The 18,811-nt window shown below is 43.8% G+C and overlaps 1 protein-coding gene across 1 annotated transcript in view; it reads right to left on the reverse strand.

The window, feature by feature from the left end:
• snd1 (staphylococcal nuclease and tudor domain containing 1) overlaps window positions 1-18,811 on the reverse strand; it is a 209,714-nt gene that overhangs the window by 8,927 nt on the left and 181,976 nt on the right. Inside the window, exons 21-22 of the mRNA XM_069671242.1 lie at window positions 16,177-16,290; window positions 11,186-11,389 (exon numbers count right to left, since the gene is read on the reverse strand). Of these exons, the coding sequence (XP_069527343.1) occupies window positions 11,186-11,389; window positions 16,177-16,290 (318 nt within the window). The remainder of the gene's footprint in view (window positions 1-11,185; window positions 11,390-16,176; window positions 16,291-18,811) is intronic.

Genomic DNA, 18,811 nt, shown 5'->3' on the forward strand with positions numbered 1-18,811 from the left:
AGGCTTGTTGTGTATTAGGGCTGCACCTAATCTCTACGTGGGTTTCCGGGAAGGCAAGTGTTCTGGTTTCCGCTTGTAGTCCAAGTAGTTTATATATCAGCAGGCTGCGGTTTATGCCAGAAAAACAGTCCGTCTATAGACAGCTAACGTTAACTAGCTGAGCAGCTAATCATCTATCTGTGCGAGTCTGCATCATCCACAAGTCCAACATGACTTCTTTTCGTGCGTTACCGACGTGCTCCCGTGATAAGCAAGGTCCGCAGGCTGATCCTTTTCTTTGCAGCGTCGACGGAAAAAAACACTCACAGACTTTAAAAGTTTTAAGGATGGTGTTGCATCTACCGCCGCCATTGAGCTAGGTTTTGTTTCTCTGTCGCTTCCCGGTCGCTGTTTTGCATGCGCAACCCTCAGCATAGATAGTAAGGATGCGAGATGGCTCACTCCTCAGCAAACTCGGCTCTGGAAAACAATGTAATGTTCGCCCACTGCATGATGGTGCAACCGACTATTAAATTCGTTGGCAACTAATTTTGTCATTGATTTTTGTCGGCTATGTTTACAACATGTGCAAGTTCAGTTGTGACTAATTAACTCAACAATTCTAACAAAAAAATCCAGGAATGAACCCAAAAAATTTCATCAATTAACACAAAAATTTGTGTGAAAAATAATGTTTTTTCTTGTATAAGAGGCTGTCTCAACTCCCCATCTTTCTCTGCTTTTTCTTTTGCTCACGACATTTTCAGAGCTGTCAATGACACAACACAACCTTGTTTACTGCAGCAGAAACTGTCGGCTTTCTGCAGGAATAACTTTGGACGCACGCGGGCATCAATCCGAGTTAAAATCACTTTACACCAGACTGCTCCTTCACAACAAAAACTTGGCATTTTTGTGCGGACAAAAAAACCATAAACATGAGCCTTTCATGTACATCATGTGTGCGAGTGTCACTGTCCCTAACGGAGGTAAACTGCCATGTTGCACGCTGCTCCCCCCAGCATGGCTGTCGGAGGAGATCAGGCGCTTTGGCGGGAACGTGGCCTGACAAGCCCACCAGCATGGGTTCATAGAGTTAAGAAGGACACACACATGGAAAAACATGCACACACACAACAAACGGAAGGACTAACAGATATCACAAAGAACATTCTTCAGCGCTCCCAGGGGCACTGGGAAGAAAACAAGTCTTACGTAAACGCTAATGTATCATAGAAATCCGTCACACACTTACTTTTCTATAGGCCGAGTAAAGAGTTTATTTTTCTCGGTTATCTCCTTTCTTTCTCTCGCGAGGTCACACAACTCAAAATAAAAAATAATACATTTGAACAACGTGGTGCCTTCGCTCCCCTCCTGACTGTCCTCTGCTCACCCCCAGGGAGTGTGCGAGGGAGGACAGAGTGTGTAACTGTGTGTGTGTAGAAATCTGAAGACTGAATGGCATTTGGGAAGTGGCGCGTGTCAGCTAGGACATGTCAAAAGGGCCTTCAGAGTGAGTGTGTGCGTGTGTGCAGTCAATAACAGGGGAGCAGAAAATGTCCATTAAAAGGCCCCATCTCTAAGTCGACTTGTAAATGAGGTATTGAGCCATTGGTGGGGAGCGGTCACGCTGCCACACAGCCATGAAGCTCAGAGTGTGTGTGTGTGTTTATGTGTGCCCTGTGGTGTTTTTTCAGGATGAGGTGGAGGGTTCTTGATGGGCTGTGACAGACGTTGCGGTTGAACAAGGAGGGCAGCGACCTGAGAGTCAGTCAAGTGCTGGTCCGGATACGGCTAAAAGCCATTTATAGACGACACGGTGAGGGAGTTTTAGGGTTTGGGGAAGCTGGACCTCTTCCTTGTCCTCTTTTGTGCACTATTATTTTCTTCTCAGGTGTTGCATCCCTGCATCCTTTCCCCTCTTCTCTACATTTCAAATACATAGTTCAAAGTGTTGGAGCTCACGAGGGATCCCCACACATGTACTATGTCAGTCCTCTGTGCTCGGGGACGGCTCATAAGCGACAACATCGGCGCTACAACATGGAGTGCCGTTTGCCCGGGAGGCCTCATTGTGCTGCAGAGAACCTTCTGTATGGAAACACCAACGCTCCCATGAGACGCATCATCAGTGTCCAAACCGGCGCCTTTGCAGCGTGATGCACCTTCCTATAGACTGTGTTCCAAACAGCACAACTGCACTCTGATAAATAGAACAACCCATCCCTGGAGGCGTCCTGTTCAATGTGTGAGCCTCCTTCCTGATTTCCTGTATGGATTCCCCCCGCATGCCGCTCTAGGTGTGACTACACTTCTAAACACACCATTTCATCTTCATCTACAGCTTCAACCCCCATTAACGCAATTACTGTGTAGCGCAACCGCTGCGCCACCAACCACGCTGGGGGCTCTAATTGCAAGCTGGAAGAAAACTACACTACCCATGAGGCAGCTTCTATGAAAAGACATGGATGAATAGAAGATACCTGCGTCTCATGTGAGCCACCCTCCAAGCTACTTAAAAGACCTCTGCTCAACGCTCATACATGAAAAGCAAGGCTTGAATGCGGCAACAATACAGAGGAAGGAGATGAAAGGCAAAAAATAAAACCACATTTCCCAGGGGGCTGCTGGGTAATTAAAGATTCCAGGACTCTCATCTGCAGCTCTCAGGGAGCCACCTCGCAGATGTTTTCCCGCTAGCCTGCCTTCCGCTGACACGCACACACGCAGCACTAACTTTTTGATAAAGATCGTAAGCGTGTCTTTACAAACATTTGTAAATGGTTAATGGACTGTACTTATATAGCAAAGTGTCACATTCACCCTTTCAACACACTGATGGCAAAGGCCTAAGTGCCAATCTCCAATCAGCTCTACGCCCATTCGTACCCGATGGTTATGCCACCGGGAGCAATTTGCGGTTCTTTCCCAAGGACACTTCGACATGCGACTGTGGCAGTCAGGGATCAAACCACCAACCTTCCAATTGAGAGACGACTGACCCTACCACTGAGCCACAGCCGCCCCCATTTGTCCAAGGTGTTCAACATCTGCATCTCTTCACAGGGAGCAGAATGGAAACCGGGCTTTTGGTCGATACAGCAGGACTCGTCGCTGTTGGTGATTGATAATAATTGTGCTGGCGAGGGGGCGACAGACTCTTCCGCGTTTGTAATTGACTTGTAATTAGCAAACAGGAGCTTATTAGCTTGTAACTCTAATGCACTTTGCGGGGGGCTAGCGTTGGTGTCAGTCAGCGGAGGTGACTGGGCGAGACGCTGAGCGCCCGGTGGCCTGCCAGCGCCGGAATCAGTCATGTCGTTTGGCGGCTGCTGACAGAAAACACTGGTGGAAGAGCAGCCGAGCACAAAAGACAGTGCTTCTAACCACACAGCCATCTTCCCATTGAGCTGTCATGACAGACTAATTTCTGCTGCATCTGCCACAAAGGGGTTCTGGTCAAAGATGGCTGCTGCAGGCGCTTATAAGTTGTGTAGCCAATCAGGTAGAAAGACACATTTCTAGTGTATCGAATTACCTGTCAAGCCCACCACTTCTCTTTAACATATTAGCCTACAGAACACATGCACTCAGTCTGTGTGTGCCTTCTCTTTAAATTATAAAAGACAGGCATTACTGTCAACTCGCTGTGGGTTCACAGGGCAGAATCAGCTGATACAAGTTCTAAATAATTGCAGATAACAGCGTTTTAAATCACAGCTCATTATGAGGCCAGCGCCAGGTCTGATCTGAGTGCCTCTTCACTTTAATTCCTGGGGATTATTGTTCACCGTGACATATCACTGAAAGACAAAAATGCAAATGAGCGCGCGCAAAAGCCAAACAAGTCGCCTCCCGTCGCCGTCTAAATGAAGTGCCCGAGCTCAGTCAGGGTAACAGCACCGGCAAAGGTTAAAAAAAGAGCAGAGAGAGAGGAGGATGGGCGTGTGAGTGAGTGAATAAAAGTAATAATGACAAGTACGGCGAATAAGTGAGGGAGTGGTGCGCAGAAGGCGGAGGAGTAAGAGGAATGGAGAGCACAGGGGCGAGTAAACAAGAAAGGAGTGATGGAGAGGGGAATGTAAAAGGTGAGAGGAAGGAGAAGAGGGGGGAATGAGTGATGTAGAAGGAGGGGGTGGAGAAAAGTAAAAGAAATCACACTCTAAACAATCAGCGGAGAGAGACATTTAGAGGGATGGAGGTAGAGAGAGGGAGGGGGGGGTGTTTTAGTGAGTGTGTGCCAGTGTGGCAACGTGCCATTAGAGCAGTGGATAGTTGATGGTGCCAGGACAATTTAAGGATGGCTTAGTGCTGTGCCTGAGGTGGAGAAGGCATGAAGTCAGTGTGTGAGACTCAGGTCAGAGCAGGAGACGAGCCCTCCAAATGAGGAGGAGAAAAAAAAGGGAGGCGATTCAAACCGAAGCGGAATATTTACATACTAAGTTTGGCATAAAAACCATCACATTTCGGTCGCAAAAGCTGACAGAGTTGTTAGGTATAAACAGTATATACAAGTATATAAACAGTATAATGACTTTTACTTTAAAGTGGTAATCTTGAAGATCTTAGTTTCGTTCTCTTTGGCGGCACCTATGGCGATAAACGGTAATTGCAGGAGCACACTTCCCAGATATCCGGTCAGTGCTGCATGTGTGACGTCCACGGTTTGCTCCAGTTGCATCGGAGTGTCAAATTTGTGTATTTTTCTTTGGATTTTCACTTATTTTTGAAGTTGTATCTGTAGTCATCCATCTTTTCTTTGTTTGTTCAGCCATAGTAGATTACTGTTTACTGCCGCTTAGCTCCGCCTACCCTCTCTTGCAGACTAACCGCTGCTGGGTGATAGAAAACGCGTCACTAACTTGATACCTCACTTGGTAATAATGACTTAACAGACATTTAATTACATGAAAATCTTCAAGATTATTTCTTTAAGTATATAGCCCCATTAAAACAAGCTCAAAAAAGCTATGACAAAGCAAAAGGCAGGATATTCTGATGGCAATAACAGAAAAGGTTATATAAATGTACAATCAAAATAAAGTTAAAGAGAAGACAAAAGTAAAAACAGTAAAAAGAAGACAGAAGGATGATGAAAGTTGAGGATATTGAGAGATAAAATAGAAAAGAAAGTACAAAGCAAACAGTTAAGACTAAACACTAAAAACAAGCCTATAAAACGGGCTGAAGTGATTTAAAAGATGTTTAATAGGTGTTTGCAGCTTGAGTGAGAATACTTCAATACAACTGTACTTAAATTCCAAGTGATACTTAAGGCCTTAATAAAGTTTCTGCTTCCATTAATAGCAGTACTTGATGCCCTATTGATTAAACTCTACACTTCATTTCATGCTCGCTTTTTGTGATGGAGAAAGAAAAAAAAAAAATCAATGCACTCTTATTCACACATTTGCTAGATTATATAATGAAGTGAAGAAACACACATTTTCTCTCCACAACTCAAGAATAGCAGCTTGCACAGGAGCAATCAGACCTAATGACATGGTTGACACAGCTCTAATCTGGCTATCTAGGGCAAGCATAATTGTTGAGCTCTGCAAACAGCTAATTTATGATCCTAACGTGATGATAGCATTTACACTGGCTGCCACTTTGCTAGCGGCCAATTGCACCTCACAATCTACAGAGTGCAGCCGGACTGTGCCTGCGGGAACATGCCAACACAGTCGTGTGTGTTACAAATTGATTTGTACAGAAATCTCGACCTTCTTCTCAATCTTTGTATATGAATTTAAAATGCCTGAGTGGTGACAAAGAGGAAGAGCATAAACAAAGAGGGGGGGGTATTATGCTAATTTCAAGCTACATATTTCACTCTGTGAGACCTGTGGAGTAGCTTAGCATAATTTACAGTTAAAAAAACTCACACTGGTGCTCTGTGCAGGCCCGAATACAGCCTCTATCTGAAACGACTGAGTCTGCTCTGTCCCCCGCCCCTATGAACCCGCTTCTTTCTGGTTGGCCAGCTCTCTGAAGCCTGCTGAGGGGCAGAGCTTATTGTTTGAGGCACGCCTCCTACCCTAGAGTTGTCGGCAAAGAGTAAACTTGACTGTTTTTATTTGAAATAAATGTCTGCTGCTCACCGACGGCTTTCCTTGACAGCCAAAGAAACACTGTAAGACATTCTTAACCAACTTGACGAGCAGAGCTGTTGAGCAGATTAAGCTGCTGGGTGGGCGTGTCCTTAAACTGTGCCAGGGGCAGGAAGTTCTGCTGTGACTAGGGCAGATGCCCAAATATAGAGTTCCTCCACTTTGTGACATCACAAAGTGAAGCGTCTGGCGAAGTCTGTTTGAAAGCAAGTGTTTGCAGTAGCTTTTTTTAACAGGGGATTACTCCAACATACTTTTACCTACAGATTTGAAACATCACCCACGTTTAGTAAGGACATCCAACATTGTAACATTATATATATGTGTTAAAATATGAAACAGCATCATACCCCCTCTTTAAACAGATTTTTGGACGCCAAGTTGTATGAAAGCATCCACTACACCACTAACAAGTATTTCACACAATTCAGTGTCCAAAAATCTGAACTATCCCTTTAAGAGAACTATAGCATAGTGAGAGGAAAAAAGAACAGCATGACACAGTTACTGGCCTATAAAGCCTGTAATACTGTATAAACTGTATATACTGTAAATGACATAATGTCCCTTCTGTTTCCAATGCTGTGCTCTTGATACAGCAATGATATCACTCATTGATGATAATCTAAATATCAAAGCCTCGTAAACAACACATGTGCTGACCGACCACACGCGACATGCCAGATGTATGACAGATTAAACTTTATACTATGACATTAAATCTGCCTGACTGTCACTGTATACAGTGTAATGGATATAAACTGTATGAAATGTATACAAGCGCTCCGATTTAGGCTTTTTGGGCCGTTGTATTATGTAGGACAAAAGGGCAGTTGTACTTTAATCCCAGGCTTTTATCGTCCATCCTCGCCTTTGGGTCACTCTGTTTCCCCTTTACTAAGTACAGAATATCAATCATAATGAGGCTTACTGTCCTTCCACCCACACCCTCCTTCCTCTCTTCCTGTCTGTCTGTTTAATAACCAACATCCCTCCAATGAGAAACCAGCAGCTGGCATCCATAAGATCATCTTTTCGCCTACACTTTCACAATGACTGTTTATCCTTCGCCATACTGTTGTATAGCTGCAGCAATAGGCGTCCATATGGCGTGCATAGTGGGCATCAGTGAATGCAGGGCTTAGGGCAGAAACGCACTTGAAAGAGGAGATAAAACCCCAAATGGATGAATATCCCTCGCCGCTCTCCGTCTCTTGGGACAATGCCATCCTCAAAGACTGGTGTTAACCTTCAGTGCACTTATGACTGACTATTGATAGTTGCTAGAGTGCCAGTGAACGTTACAGCCCATCTGTTATGCAATGCTTAGCACTAGAGTACAGATTACAATGACCATGTTCCAATCCCCCGGAATGGATAATGAATAAAGAATAGAGCTAAAATGGAGCAGATAGGAGGCACAAAAGTCACTTTTACAAGGAGGCTGATAGTCTGGATGAGCGAGAGGAGAGAAAGGAGCGGAGAAAGAGCTCGGGGTGAGTCGGCCTGGATACTACGCTATCAAAAGCTCAAGGGGAAGTTTCAATAAAAGAGGAGAAGAATAGGGGCGCGGATCCAGAGGTCAACAAAAGGTTGTATCTTAGAAGAGTTTTTTGGCCGTGCTGCCCCTGTGAGATAACACTTTCTGTTGTCGCACCAGCAGCAGCTGCAGGGCTGCTCATGAATCTTTGAGCCAGAAATGTGGCTTGCAAACAAATGACTGGAGGTCAACAACACACATTAAAAAAAAATCAACAGACTGAACTGTAAACGCCTTCAGCCAAAGGAGCAAACCAGTCCAAAAGTGCACACCAAATAGGGACGGTGACACTGAAAGAACCAAACAATCACAGCAGATGGATTGGTATGAAAAAGATTTAAAATTTAAGTCCATTAAAGGGCTCCAATTTAATTCACTTTATCTTCCTGCTTTTCCAATTTTAAATCGCCCATTGTTTAGTCTACAAAATTTCAAATAGCAAAAGAAAGCTCATTGTAATGTGAGCGCCCAAGGTGACTTTGTGACAGGTCTCGTTTTCGTCCGACCAAGAGTCCAGGACATAATAGATTCAATTATCGAGACAAAGAACAGCAGCAAATCCTCACATTTGAAAAGCTGAACTGAGAGAATAAAAGGATTGTTAGCTTGAAAAATGACTGAGACAATTAATTGAACGTAAATATTGTGGCAAATTGATTTTCAGACTATCGGCCAATTGAAGAAGAAGAAGAAGCAGCAGCAGAAGAAGAAGAAGAAGCAGAAGAAGGAGAAGCAGAAGAAGTAGAAGAAGATGTAGAAGTAGAAGTAGAGGAAGAAGAAGAAGAAGAAGAAGAAGAAGTAGAAGTAGAAGTAGAAGAAGATGTAGAAGTAGAAGAAGAAAAAGAAGTAGAAGTAGAAGTAGAAGAAAAAGAAGAAGAAGTAGAAGAAGATGTAGAAGTAGAAGAAGAATAAAAAGAAGTAGAAGTAGAAGAAGTAGAAGTGAAAGAAAAAGAAGTAAGAGAATTAGTAGAAGAAGAAGTAGAAGAAAAAGAAGAAGAAGAAGTAGAAGTAGAAGAAGAAGAAGATGTACAAGTAGAAGAAGAAGAAGATGTAGAAGTAGAAGAAGAAGAACTAGAAGAAGATGCAGAAGTAGAAGTAGAAGAAGAAGAAGTAGAAGAAGAAGAAGTGGAAGAAAAAGAAGAAGTAGAAGTGGAAGAAAAAGAAGAAGAAGTAGAAGAAGAAGAAGAAGATGATATACTCTCAATCCCTGGACATCCCTGGGCACCTGGACAGTGCCTGGCACCTCTCCAGCCACCAGCCCCAATGACCCAATGTTTGGTATGTACTGGGACCTGAACCAACCATCCTCCGGTTCTCAAGCCAAGTCCCTACAGACTGAACTACCATCAATCGTCCATTATTGAGTCGATTATCAACTAGTTGAACTAAAAGATCCTTTAAGAACAGAAATTGAACCATATAAACAACATCAAAACCATATTAGATATAGAGCCATGTAATAGGCGTTGCACTGCTGCAGCCTTCGGCTCTAATAATGAACTTCTACCTGGTCAACACAGCTACTGTACACCGCAAAACATCCGTCAGTAGAATCCCACACACACACTCTCTGAATCAGCATCACATTTCCTCCATTCAGAGGTCTGAAAGTGGCCCGATCACACTCGAGCTTGTTCTGCTTTGAGCGTGCAAACACACTCGATGTGTGGAATTATCAAGCAGAGACGCTGTACGGCTTACTTCAACACACTTGTAAGCACATTGGCAACACTACGCTTGTTAAGCTTTCTCCAGATCTAAATATTCGTCTGAAGCCGGCTCGGAAAAAAGGCGAATAGCGGAGAGGCAGCTGTTGAATACTAAAGAGAAACCATTTGATCCAACAAAACCTGAATGTGTGCAGTCTGTACGGCTATCAGGCGTACGGCTGGTAGGGTTTAATCACTGTCCCTTGTCTATAGGGTCCATTACCCAGAGACTGCATTATGGTCTTTGGCTACTCTTGAGAGGTCAGAGGTCAAAGCACTCGTACAATGATGCACAGTGCTTTATTGACTTACTGGGAGGCGGGAAGTGCTTTTATCGCTGCTCTTTAGTGTGTACAAAATCGAGCCTCCATGTGAGGAGATAAATCGTGTAAAAGACGAACACGTGCTTCCCACCAGCCCCTCATTTATATAAATGCAAATCGTGATTAGCTACAAGCTTGTGGTCATATTGCTCCATCCCTTTGTGTGTTTGAATTCTTAAATAAACAGCAGAGTGACTAATATCAGGGTGGTGTGGAAGCGGTAATTGCAGCAGGAATAAATATCCTCCATTTTTCTTTATCTTTCATGTACAGAGCCGCTTTGAGTCTGCGGGGAGAATTAGCATAATGAGGGGAAAGTAAATGAGCAACGCTTCACCGTTTGACAAAATGGCCGCCATCTGAGGCAAATTGTAGAGGTGTTTAAGTATATGTTGTGCGGCCCGTGGATTGACAAGTGTGAAGAGGTTTTGTGTCTCGCGGTTTTCAAATCACCAAAGCTACAGGCGATGTGAGCTGTCATTTATCAAAAACAATCTATACGTGACAAAGTCAGGGGAGGAAATGAGCGGCCAGATGCACGCTACCATGGAAATGTGGTAATTATTGGAGTGTCAGTAAGCCAAAGGCGGCATGAACCTATTAACACTCGATAATACACGAGGGGCCCATTTGCCAATGAGAACGCTCAACTTTCACTGTGTGCTTTAAGTTAAGTAGCACCTGCTACCATCTGATCAATTGAAGCTATTGTCTATTTATAACAGCTGGCATAAATATTGATCCAACGTGAAGCTAATATTTGAAATCAGATACTCTGCTGCTCAGGCAAACAGCAAACAAACAGCGTGGGCTGGAAAATCGATCAAAAAGGTACCTAAAGTGACAAACTGACCTGATCAATGATTTCCTTCACAAAAGGAGACCCTTAACCTTCCTTTAATGCAGCTGGAATATTCAACACATCTCCTCCTGAGTACAAACCCCTCATTCTGTAAGAGAATTCACTCCGGAAAAGAAAGTCAAAGATCTACTGAACATCAGTTTTTGGGGACATCGTTAACTGTGCCTGGCCGGTCTACAGCCATGAGAGCAGAGTGTGTGAAAGCTTCGACAGAGAAAGTGGTTATTGCCTTAAAGGAGCAGTTCACCCCTGGAAAAAGCCAAAAGCTGGTGTTCTCTGTAATCGTTAGAAGCAATAATATTTGAAATTGGCGCCATAGCTGTGGAGAAAGTTGTACAAACAGCTCCTGGTTTCGCCCATTCTACATTCCTACAACACCCAGCATGCATTGCGCCCCTCCCTCTGAAAGGAACAACCCAGCGAAAGACGCTGGAGTGAAATACTACAATTTTTCAACCATAATGGCATAAGCTCCCCTAATAGCATGATAGGACTGAGATTGAAGATCGTCGAGCTGGCCCTTTAATACACCCACATTCTGTAAGTTTAAATTGTTTCCTAAGAGAGAAAGAACATCAGCCCTAAAAAAGCTGATTTGAAGACTTGAACACCGCCCTCTCATCACCAACTAAACACCCCCTTTGTTCACTCACCATCTTCTGCAGGTACTTCTCCTTGCGGACGTCCACCATCACCAGGCCCTCCTTGACCAAGCCCAGGCCCACGTCGTCCTTGGTGTCCCCAAACTGTATTGTGACGAGGGGGCAGGTGGCGCCCGAGTACTCCACGTTCAACAGGCACTGGGTGTTGTGGATGTCCCGTACGATGCAGTCGACCACGTCGGCACGGGCGTCCTCCTGAAGGAAAGAGGGACGGGATGAGACGGGGATCGTTTAAATCCATCCATTTCTTTTGTTTTTAATTACTATACAGTTTATTCTGTTCTTCATACATTTATTTAATTTTAAGTGGTATTAAAAAGTCTTTAATTTAACTTGCAGAATCTTGGGGGTACACACACCAATACATGCAATACATGCAATACAGAGGCTGATAAAACAGCCCCATCTGGTCATACAGAAATAAGTCACGCCCCTACAGCCACCACTCGATTACACTTACATGATCACTCACGATGTAATCTGTCCGTCGTGTAGCGCAGCAATTATCTACTCAACCAGTTCAAGAGATTTTCGTGTGGCTGAACTATCTAATGGTCCCGACTCTCACTACCCTCTTCCCCTTTCTTCTCATTCTTCACTTAGTTACCTCACTCTCTCTTATCCCTAACCTCTTATATGTGAAAGGCTAACATTTGATTGAACACATGTTGGAGGAAGAGGCGGAGGTTGCGTGTAATCCTGACCTCCGAGAAGAAGCAGGGAGACACTTGAAAACAAAAAAACAAGTCCCTGGCCATCATCCATCCCTGCCCCTACACCATCCATCTCTCCTCTTCCCTTCTTTTTCTCGCCCTGGTCTTGTCTCCATGGCAACCCCCTTCGAGCTAGCCGCCCTTGGGTATGTGCGTGTCTGGTGTTTGTGTGTGTGCGAGCGTGTGTGGGCAGGGAAAGCTTGTTCAAGGAACAAAACTAAGGGGCCTTTTTTGTCCTCGCTCTCCCCCTGGTCAACTTGTCACAGGCGCTGCAGGGGAGCTCAGGGCGAGAGAGGGAGGGAGAGAGAGTAAGAGACAGCTGACACAGGAGGAGAGAGAGAGTAAAACAGAACAAGAATACTTTGACACTCGTGAGGGGGCAATACAAGATTAATGAGAGTCTTGCAGTGACCCCCTCATGTCCACCATATGTGCAGAACAGACCTGCTTCAGTGTGTTAAGAGCAGGCTAAAGTAATTGCACTTTACTTCCTGTAAATCAATATAATTAGGCGTGCAGCTGGGTATTGTTCGGGCTCAAATTCAGTGCTGCTTTTTTAAAACGGTCTTTTATCATTTCTTTCTGGAACATGAACGTTAAAGTGATAATCTGGAAGATTTTCATTTAAATAAATGTCTGTTAAGTCAGATGGCCCACTGATGAAAGCCTTTGCATTTGAATTCGTACAGACTGGCTGTCTGTGGCGACTTTTCACAGAAAATATCACAAGCAGCGCCCAGTTAGTGACGCGTTCTCCATCACCCAGCAGTGGTTGGTCTGCCAGAGAGGGTAGGCGGAGCTAAGCGGCTGCTTTTCCGGTCCCTGCGAGTGTTGCGAGTAAACAGTAATCTACTATGGCTGAATAAACAAAGAAAAGATGGATGACTACAGATACAACTTCAAAAATAAGTGAAAATCCAAAGAAGAAGAAACAAACTCGACGCTCAGATGAAGGCAAACAGTCTGAAAAGGAAAGCGACCGTCAGCGAGGAAAAGCAAGAGTTACAACCGGAGCCAACCGTGGACGTCACAAATGCAACACTGTCTGGATATCTGGGAAGTGTGCTCCCGCAATTACTGTTTATCACCACAGGTGGCGCCAAAGAGAACGAAACTGAGATCTTCAAGATTAGAACTTTAAAGCTCTTGTGAGCAACTTTAGCTTTGTGTTGATTTTGGCGCCCCCTGTGGACAAAGCCGTACCTCTTATCTCTTTGCTGATTTTGTCCTGTGCATGCTTAAGTGGTAAGTGGAAGTCACATGTATCACTTAGTTTAAATGTTTGCCCTGGAAAGTGTAAACAAAGGCAGCGTGTAGTTAATCGCTTCGTCTGACACCTACCCCCCCCGCCAGCTGTTTCAGGCATTAAAAATAACTATATAAAAATAATCAATCTTGTCGCTCATGGTCTGGTTTGCTTTTGTAGCTCATAAAGAGTGATCAGAATTAATTTCAGTCTGTTTCATAACCAGTGAGAAACTCCTGACAGGAGCTTTAATTATATAAAGTTAAGTTGGAATATTACAGGTAGGTAGATGTGAAGTTCCAACAGGTATTTTTCTGCCTTTTCCAGTAACCTTATTCCACCAAAAATAAATGCTTTTTAACCCGACATGTAAAGACGTATTATATATAGGAATATTAGTTATCTAGAGCTGCCTTTACATTGTCAGTTTCCTACGAATCACAGCCGTTAGGAAGCATCTGCTGCGTGTTCTCTCTGACAATTTATTTTGTTGTTCATCTTTTTTACGAGTGCACTCCTGGCATTCGCTACTTTCTTTAATTGGCTGAGCAGGTAGAATAAAGAGGTGGCAGAGAGTGGTGCTGAGTGCAGGCAGCTGAGCGTTCACTACATCTGTGATCACACTGGATTAAATTGTGCTAAAAATGTGGAAGCAGTTGTTGCTCTGACGGAGGCTGCAGGTGTCATGGAGGTAACATCTCTGTCTCGGACATGTTTCATGTAGGAGGCAGTGAGGGTGAAACTCAACCTGGCTGTTTTTTTTGAGGGTCTCGTCACCTTATGTAACATTTATGGAAACTACAGTGAAAAGCAGCAGCATCATGACGTCCCACTGGCAGCTTTCTAGCATCAAAAAAAACCCAAAGAGGTAACACACTGAAGCGGGTTTACATGTGAGGGTAGACCTTTTGTGCAGGGCATCAGGTGACAGGCTGCCAGACAAAGGCAGCAACCTTTTTCCCGTGCACAGCGGCAAAGGCGCAGAACAAGTGGGGCGCCGTGCTGTCAGCGTGCGAGACTGAGGAAGAGCTCGAGATAAAGCAGACGGGAAACACATGAAAGGAAAAACCGAGAGAAAAACCGACAGAAGAGGGAGCGGGGTTAGACAGATGCAGAGTGACAGAGAGGGAGAGGTGGAAGGTGCGTGTCAGCTTCCAACATGTGGTAAAGCTTTGTGTGTGTGTGTGTGGGTGGTGTGTGTGTGTGTGAGGGGGCTGTAAAGTGTAGGTGATGCCTTTGTCCCATGGGTTGGATCAACAGATGGGCCACTTCATCCTTCAGGAGACACTGAGTCATCAGACAGGTGACAGCATGTGTTCAGGCAGTACCAGCTCTCTCTCTCTCTCTCTCTCTCTCTCTCTCTGTATCTCTCTCACACACACATGAATACAGCTTCCTCTGTGTGAAGCTTTAATATAATGATGTGTAATTAAAGGTTCATGTAGCTACACCAAAATACGATATAATACCAAAGATGCTCTATAACATCTGGTGTCTCATTGCTAACCCCTCCGTCTGACTGTCTCTGATAATACCATGCACCTGCGCGCACACGTTACCACACGTCTCACAACACCGCTCCTCAAACTTAACAAGGGGCAGCGTGGCAGCACATTAGGCTTCCGGCTGTGAAAATGCCGTCATTATCCAAGGACTTGACATCTAATTTAAAGAACGTTTACAGGTAAGACCAACCGCTAACGTTAGCTGCACAGAATTACAGTTATGAATATTAGCTAACCTGTCATCTTCCTCTACGACTACTGACAAACAGTTTGTGACTCTGGTGATGTCGCGGCTGGGACAGTGTGGGTAAAAACACAAGCCCCAGACTGGAATACAGTAAAATCCGGTGTATAAGGCGCACTTTTAATAAATATTTTTTTCATCTAAAAAGTGGGCTGCGTCCTATATACTGGTGCAGAGAGAGGTATGTTTTGTGTTACGGTATTTTACCCAGACGATGCTGCTATAATCTAGCTAAACTTGTTGGATGTTAAGACGTCACATCTCCACATCATTCTGGGTCCAAACCACTACAACGCCCGCAGTGCTGTTTGGAAAACTAACATGATTGTTGCCAACGCTTCATCACGGATATGCACCGTCACCGTCGCCATGGCAGCTGCCACCCTCACAACAATCAACGCTGCCAGATACCGCTAGCTACAGCACCGCTAGCTAGTAGGATTGCAGTCATCAGTAGGTTACTGATTACAAGTAATTAGTAACTGTATCAGAATACACATGTCTATCTTTTTCTGTCCATCTATCTATTTATTTATATCAATCCATCTATCTGAGCTTAGTGGAGCAAACAGTCTTTAAATAAACAAACGCCTGCAAACACAAGTAATTAAAGACCGGCCTTAGCACCGTGCCAATCAGCCACACGGCAAAAAGAAAACATGTTTTTATCTGCACCGACTCCTCAGGATGCTGCCGGCTCAGGAGGCTAGCGATGAGCCGACCCCCCCTGACATACACAAAACAGTGTAGTCACTCACACACGCAGAGACACACACGCGCTCACAAGTGGTCACCGAAGGGGCGAGTAAACACACTCGGATGTAAACAAGAAGATTAGGGCTGCTGCGGAAATAAACAGTAACTGCTGCTCGGCTATCAGACGGCCATTTATATGCACAGACACAAACAGCACCTGGATGATAATGTAGGATGTGCAATGTAAGTGAAATGTAGTAACATCAGTGTCTAGCTGCTGCCTTGTCAAGTTTTCTCATATTTTTGCAACCACGTAAATCAGTTCGTGTTTCTGTGTAACATGCATTATGTATGAGCAGGATTTCCACCAACACTTCTACAGAACCAAAACTCGACCCTGTCTGTCAGTTGCAGACTTCATCACCTCGCGCCACAAGTGACACCCAAACACTTTTTCATGCCTTGCCAGAAAAGTCAACTTTTCCGAAGCTGGCAAAAAATAAGAGCGAAGAAGTTGAGATCTCAAAGTTAATTTTTGAAGCCTTCAGCGGCGACACATATCTCGGCTCTGCACTTACGTCCTGTGGGATCTGGATGAAGGCGAAGGCGTACTCGGTGGCCTGTGCTGGCAGGGTCCGGGTGCTGAAGGCAGGGGGGATGACAGCCAGACGAGTGGACGACACGACTTCTCTCTGAGGGAGGACGAGCAGAGGACAGGAATCAAAATGTGGAACAGTTTTTGATGGTTTTTATCTATGAAATTAAACATAAACACGGCAGCATTTGCATTTCTGTTTTATCAACACTTCAGCATCAAACATATTCACTCTCGGGAAGTGGTTTTGAAGTTTAAAGAGAAGCGCAACAACAAGTGTGTGTGTGTTTTTGTCTTTGCAAACATGACAAACATCCATCTCTTGCTACTTTAAAGGAAGCCAACAGAGATTTAAGGAGAAGCGTCTGGCCTGCTCAGTGATGATACAGCATAAAACAAACATGTGACGGGGTCGTCCAAATCTTCTCGGGAAAGTTTGTTTTCTGACTATTTGACATCACAGAGTGCAAACTCGAAAACTCAAACAGCTCCTCGAGTGAAGGGCATTCTCGAGCGAAACACAGCAGGTACTCAGGCTGTAAATTCATCCTCTTCTTCTTCTTCTATCTTCCCTGAATTCTGAATCGAATCCTTCTGTCGCTTTAACGACGAGAGTTTACAACTATGCGAGACGGACAGATGCCACTTTGTAACTTAAGGGCTGCATGCGTGTACATGTCACCTTCCCAATCATTTCACAGCTGTTTCTGCAGCAGCACTGAGTCACTTTCACCGAGCTCCATCTGCTCTCGAGCTCGGCTACAAGCTAAGAGGAGAGGCGACAATAGAGCCAAGTTGAAAGTCGGATTAGAAACAAACTGGAGATAGTAAAATGTAAAAAAGACGACTTGCCGAGCATTTGAATAAGATTTAGAGCAGTTTGAGTGCTACGTATCCAATTAGGGAAACAAACAATGACTCAGGTGTTATTATCCACTGATTACAGTCATCACATATCATGAATATCTGATCTCTGCAGTGACACTACTGTGTGTTTACCTGCTTTTACAGCCTCATAAACACTCATGTTTGTTTTTAAAGCAGCAATCTCAAAGATCTCAGTTTCGTTCTCTTTGCAGCACCTGTGGTTATAAACGGTCATAGCGGGAGCACACTTCCCAGATATCCCAGATGTAGGGAGTTGTGTCGGTCAAGTAGATTAGAGAGTAAGTATAATCTGTTTTATAGGTGAATAAATAGTACATCTGGTGACTGCTTTCATTAAATGTACACCACATACCATATACTAAAAATACACCATGAAATGTTGCTTGGTTGTCAAGGAAGTTTCTTGGTTGCCTAGGAAGAATCATTTCATGGTGTGTTTTCCGTTTAATACACACACAACTCCAGAGCAGTGTATTTATATCAGATGACTTATAAATGATCTGTGGGTGACTGTGACAGAATGATAGAACATTAAAGTCCATCACAAATGTCTGTATGTAGAAGTAAAACATCTTTACTTAAACATGAGCAGTCTTGCAAACTTTCTGTGCTTTTATGTTGGCTAATAACTAGAGATAGACCGATATGGTTTTTTCAGGGCCGATACCGATTATTAGTAGTCAAGGAGGCCGATAACCGATATTTGGAGCCGATATTCATTTGCAGTAAAAGTGAAAATATTGGCGTCAAAACTTTGAATAATACAAACTCCAACACTTAACTTTGTTTAAATGCCTTTAAGCATATTCAACAAACAAACAAAAAGCGCAGGGAGTTCCCAGGGTCAGCAGCATCTCTTATAAAGTTAACTGAAAATTTAAATAAATAAATAAATAACTTCCTGAAGTTTTATAAAGTAAATAAAACAAAGTTAAATAAAATTTGCAAAGAAATTAACTTATCGGCCATCGGATTAAAAAAAAAGGGAAAAAAAGAAAATAAAGGCCGATGCCGATAAGCGTCAAACTGCCGAATATCGGCGCAGATAATCGGTCTATCCCTACTAATAACGGCCACGTACTGCTATTTGTATTGTATTGTAGTGTATTTGTGTAATATTGGGTTGTTGTTAAGGTAAAAAAAAACAACAACAACTAGCTGCAGTCAAATGTTCACACATACAAGGTATAAATTGGGCAGGAATAAGTAAGGTTCGAGCAGCTGGGACGGATCGAGTACCGACACCAACCACTGCTGGGTGATGGAAAACGCGTCACTAACTAGTCCTTAATACTGCAAATGAAAAGGCTTTCATGAGTGGGCCGTAGGCTCAATCACCATTGTGTTACCTCATCCTGCGAGATTATCACTGTAAGACCTGTGGATCTACAGCCCAGTACTGTGGTTTATACAGCTACAAGTATATAAGTAAGTCTATGAGTACATAAAATATGTATTACTATGTTAAGAGTAAGCACTAAATTTCACTGATGTGGTGAAATGAAGACATAAAGTTGATGTCCTCCGACAGGTGTAAGCCGAGGCCGCTTTGAGCGAAAAGCTGCTGATGGAGAGTCAGACAAAAACAGCCGTTAGGAGAGGGGAGTTAATTTAATGACCTCCATATCTTAGGTTAATGTGTTCATTGGACTGTTCAGTCTAGACAGAGAATACCTTCAACATTTATTATGGATAAGGTTATGGTTGAGATTTATCAACGCCATATTAGA

The sequence above is a fragment of the Semicossyphus pulcher genome, unplaced genomic scaffold (genome assembly GCF_022749685.1).
Source record: "Semicossyphus pulcher isolate SPU_LCO1_2020_fin unplaced genomic scaffold, fSemPul1.0.p SCAF_20, whole genome shotgun sequence".
Taxonomy (NCBI): domain Eukaryota; kingdom Metazoa; phylum Chordata; class Actinopteri; order Labriformes; family Labridae; genus Semicossyphus; species Semicossyphus pulcher.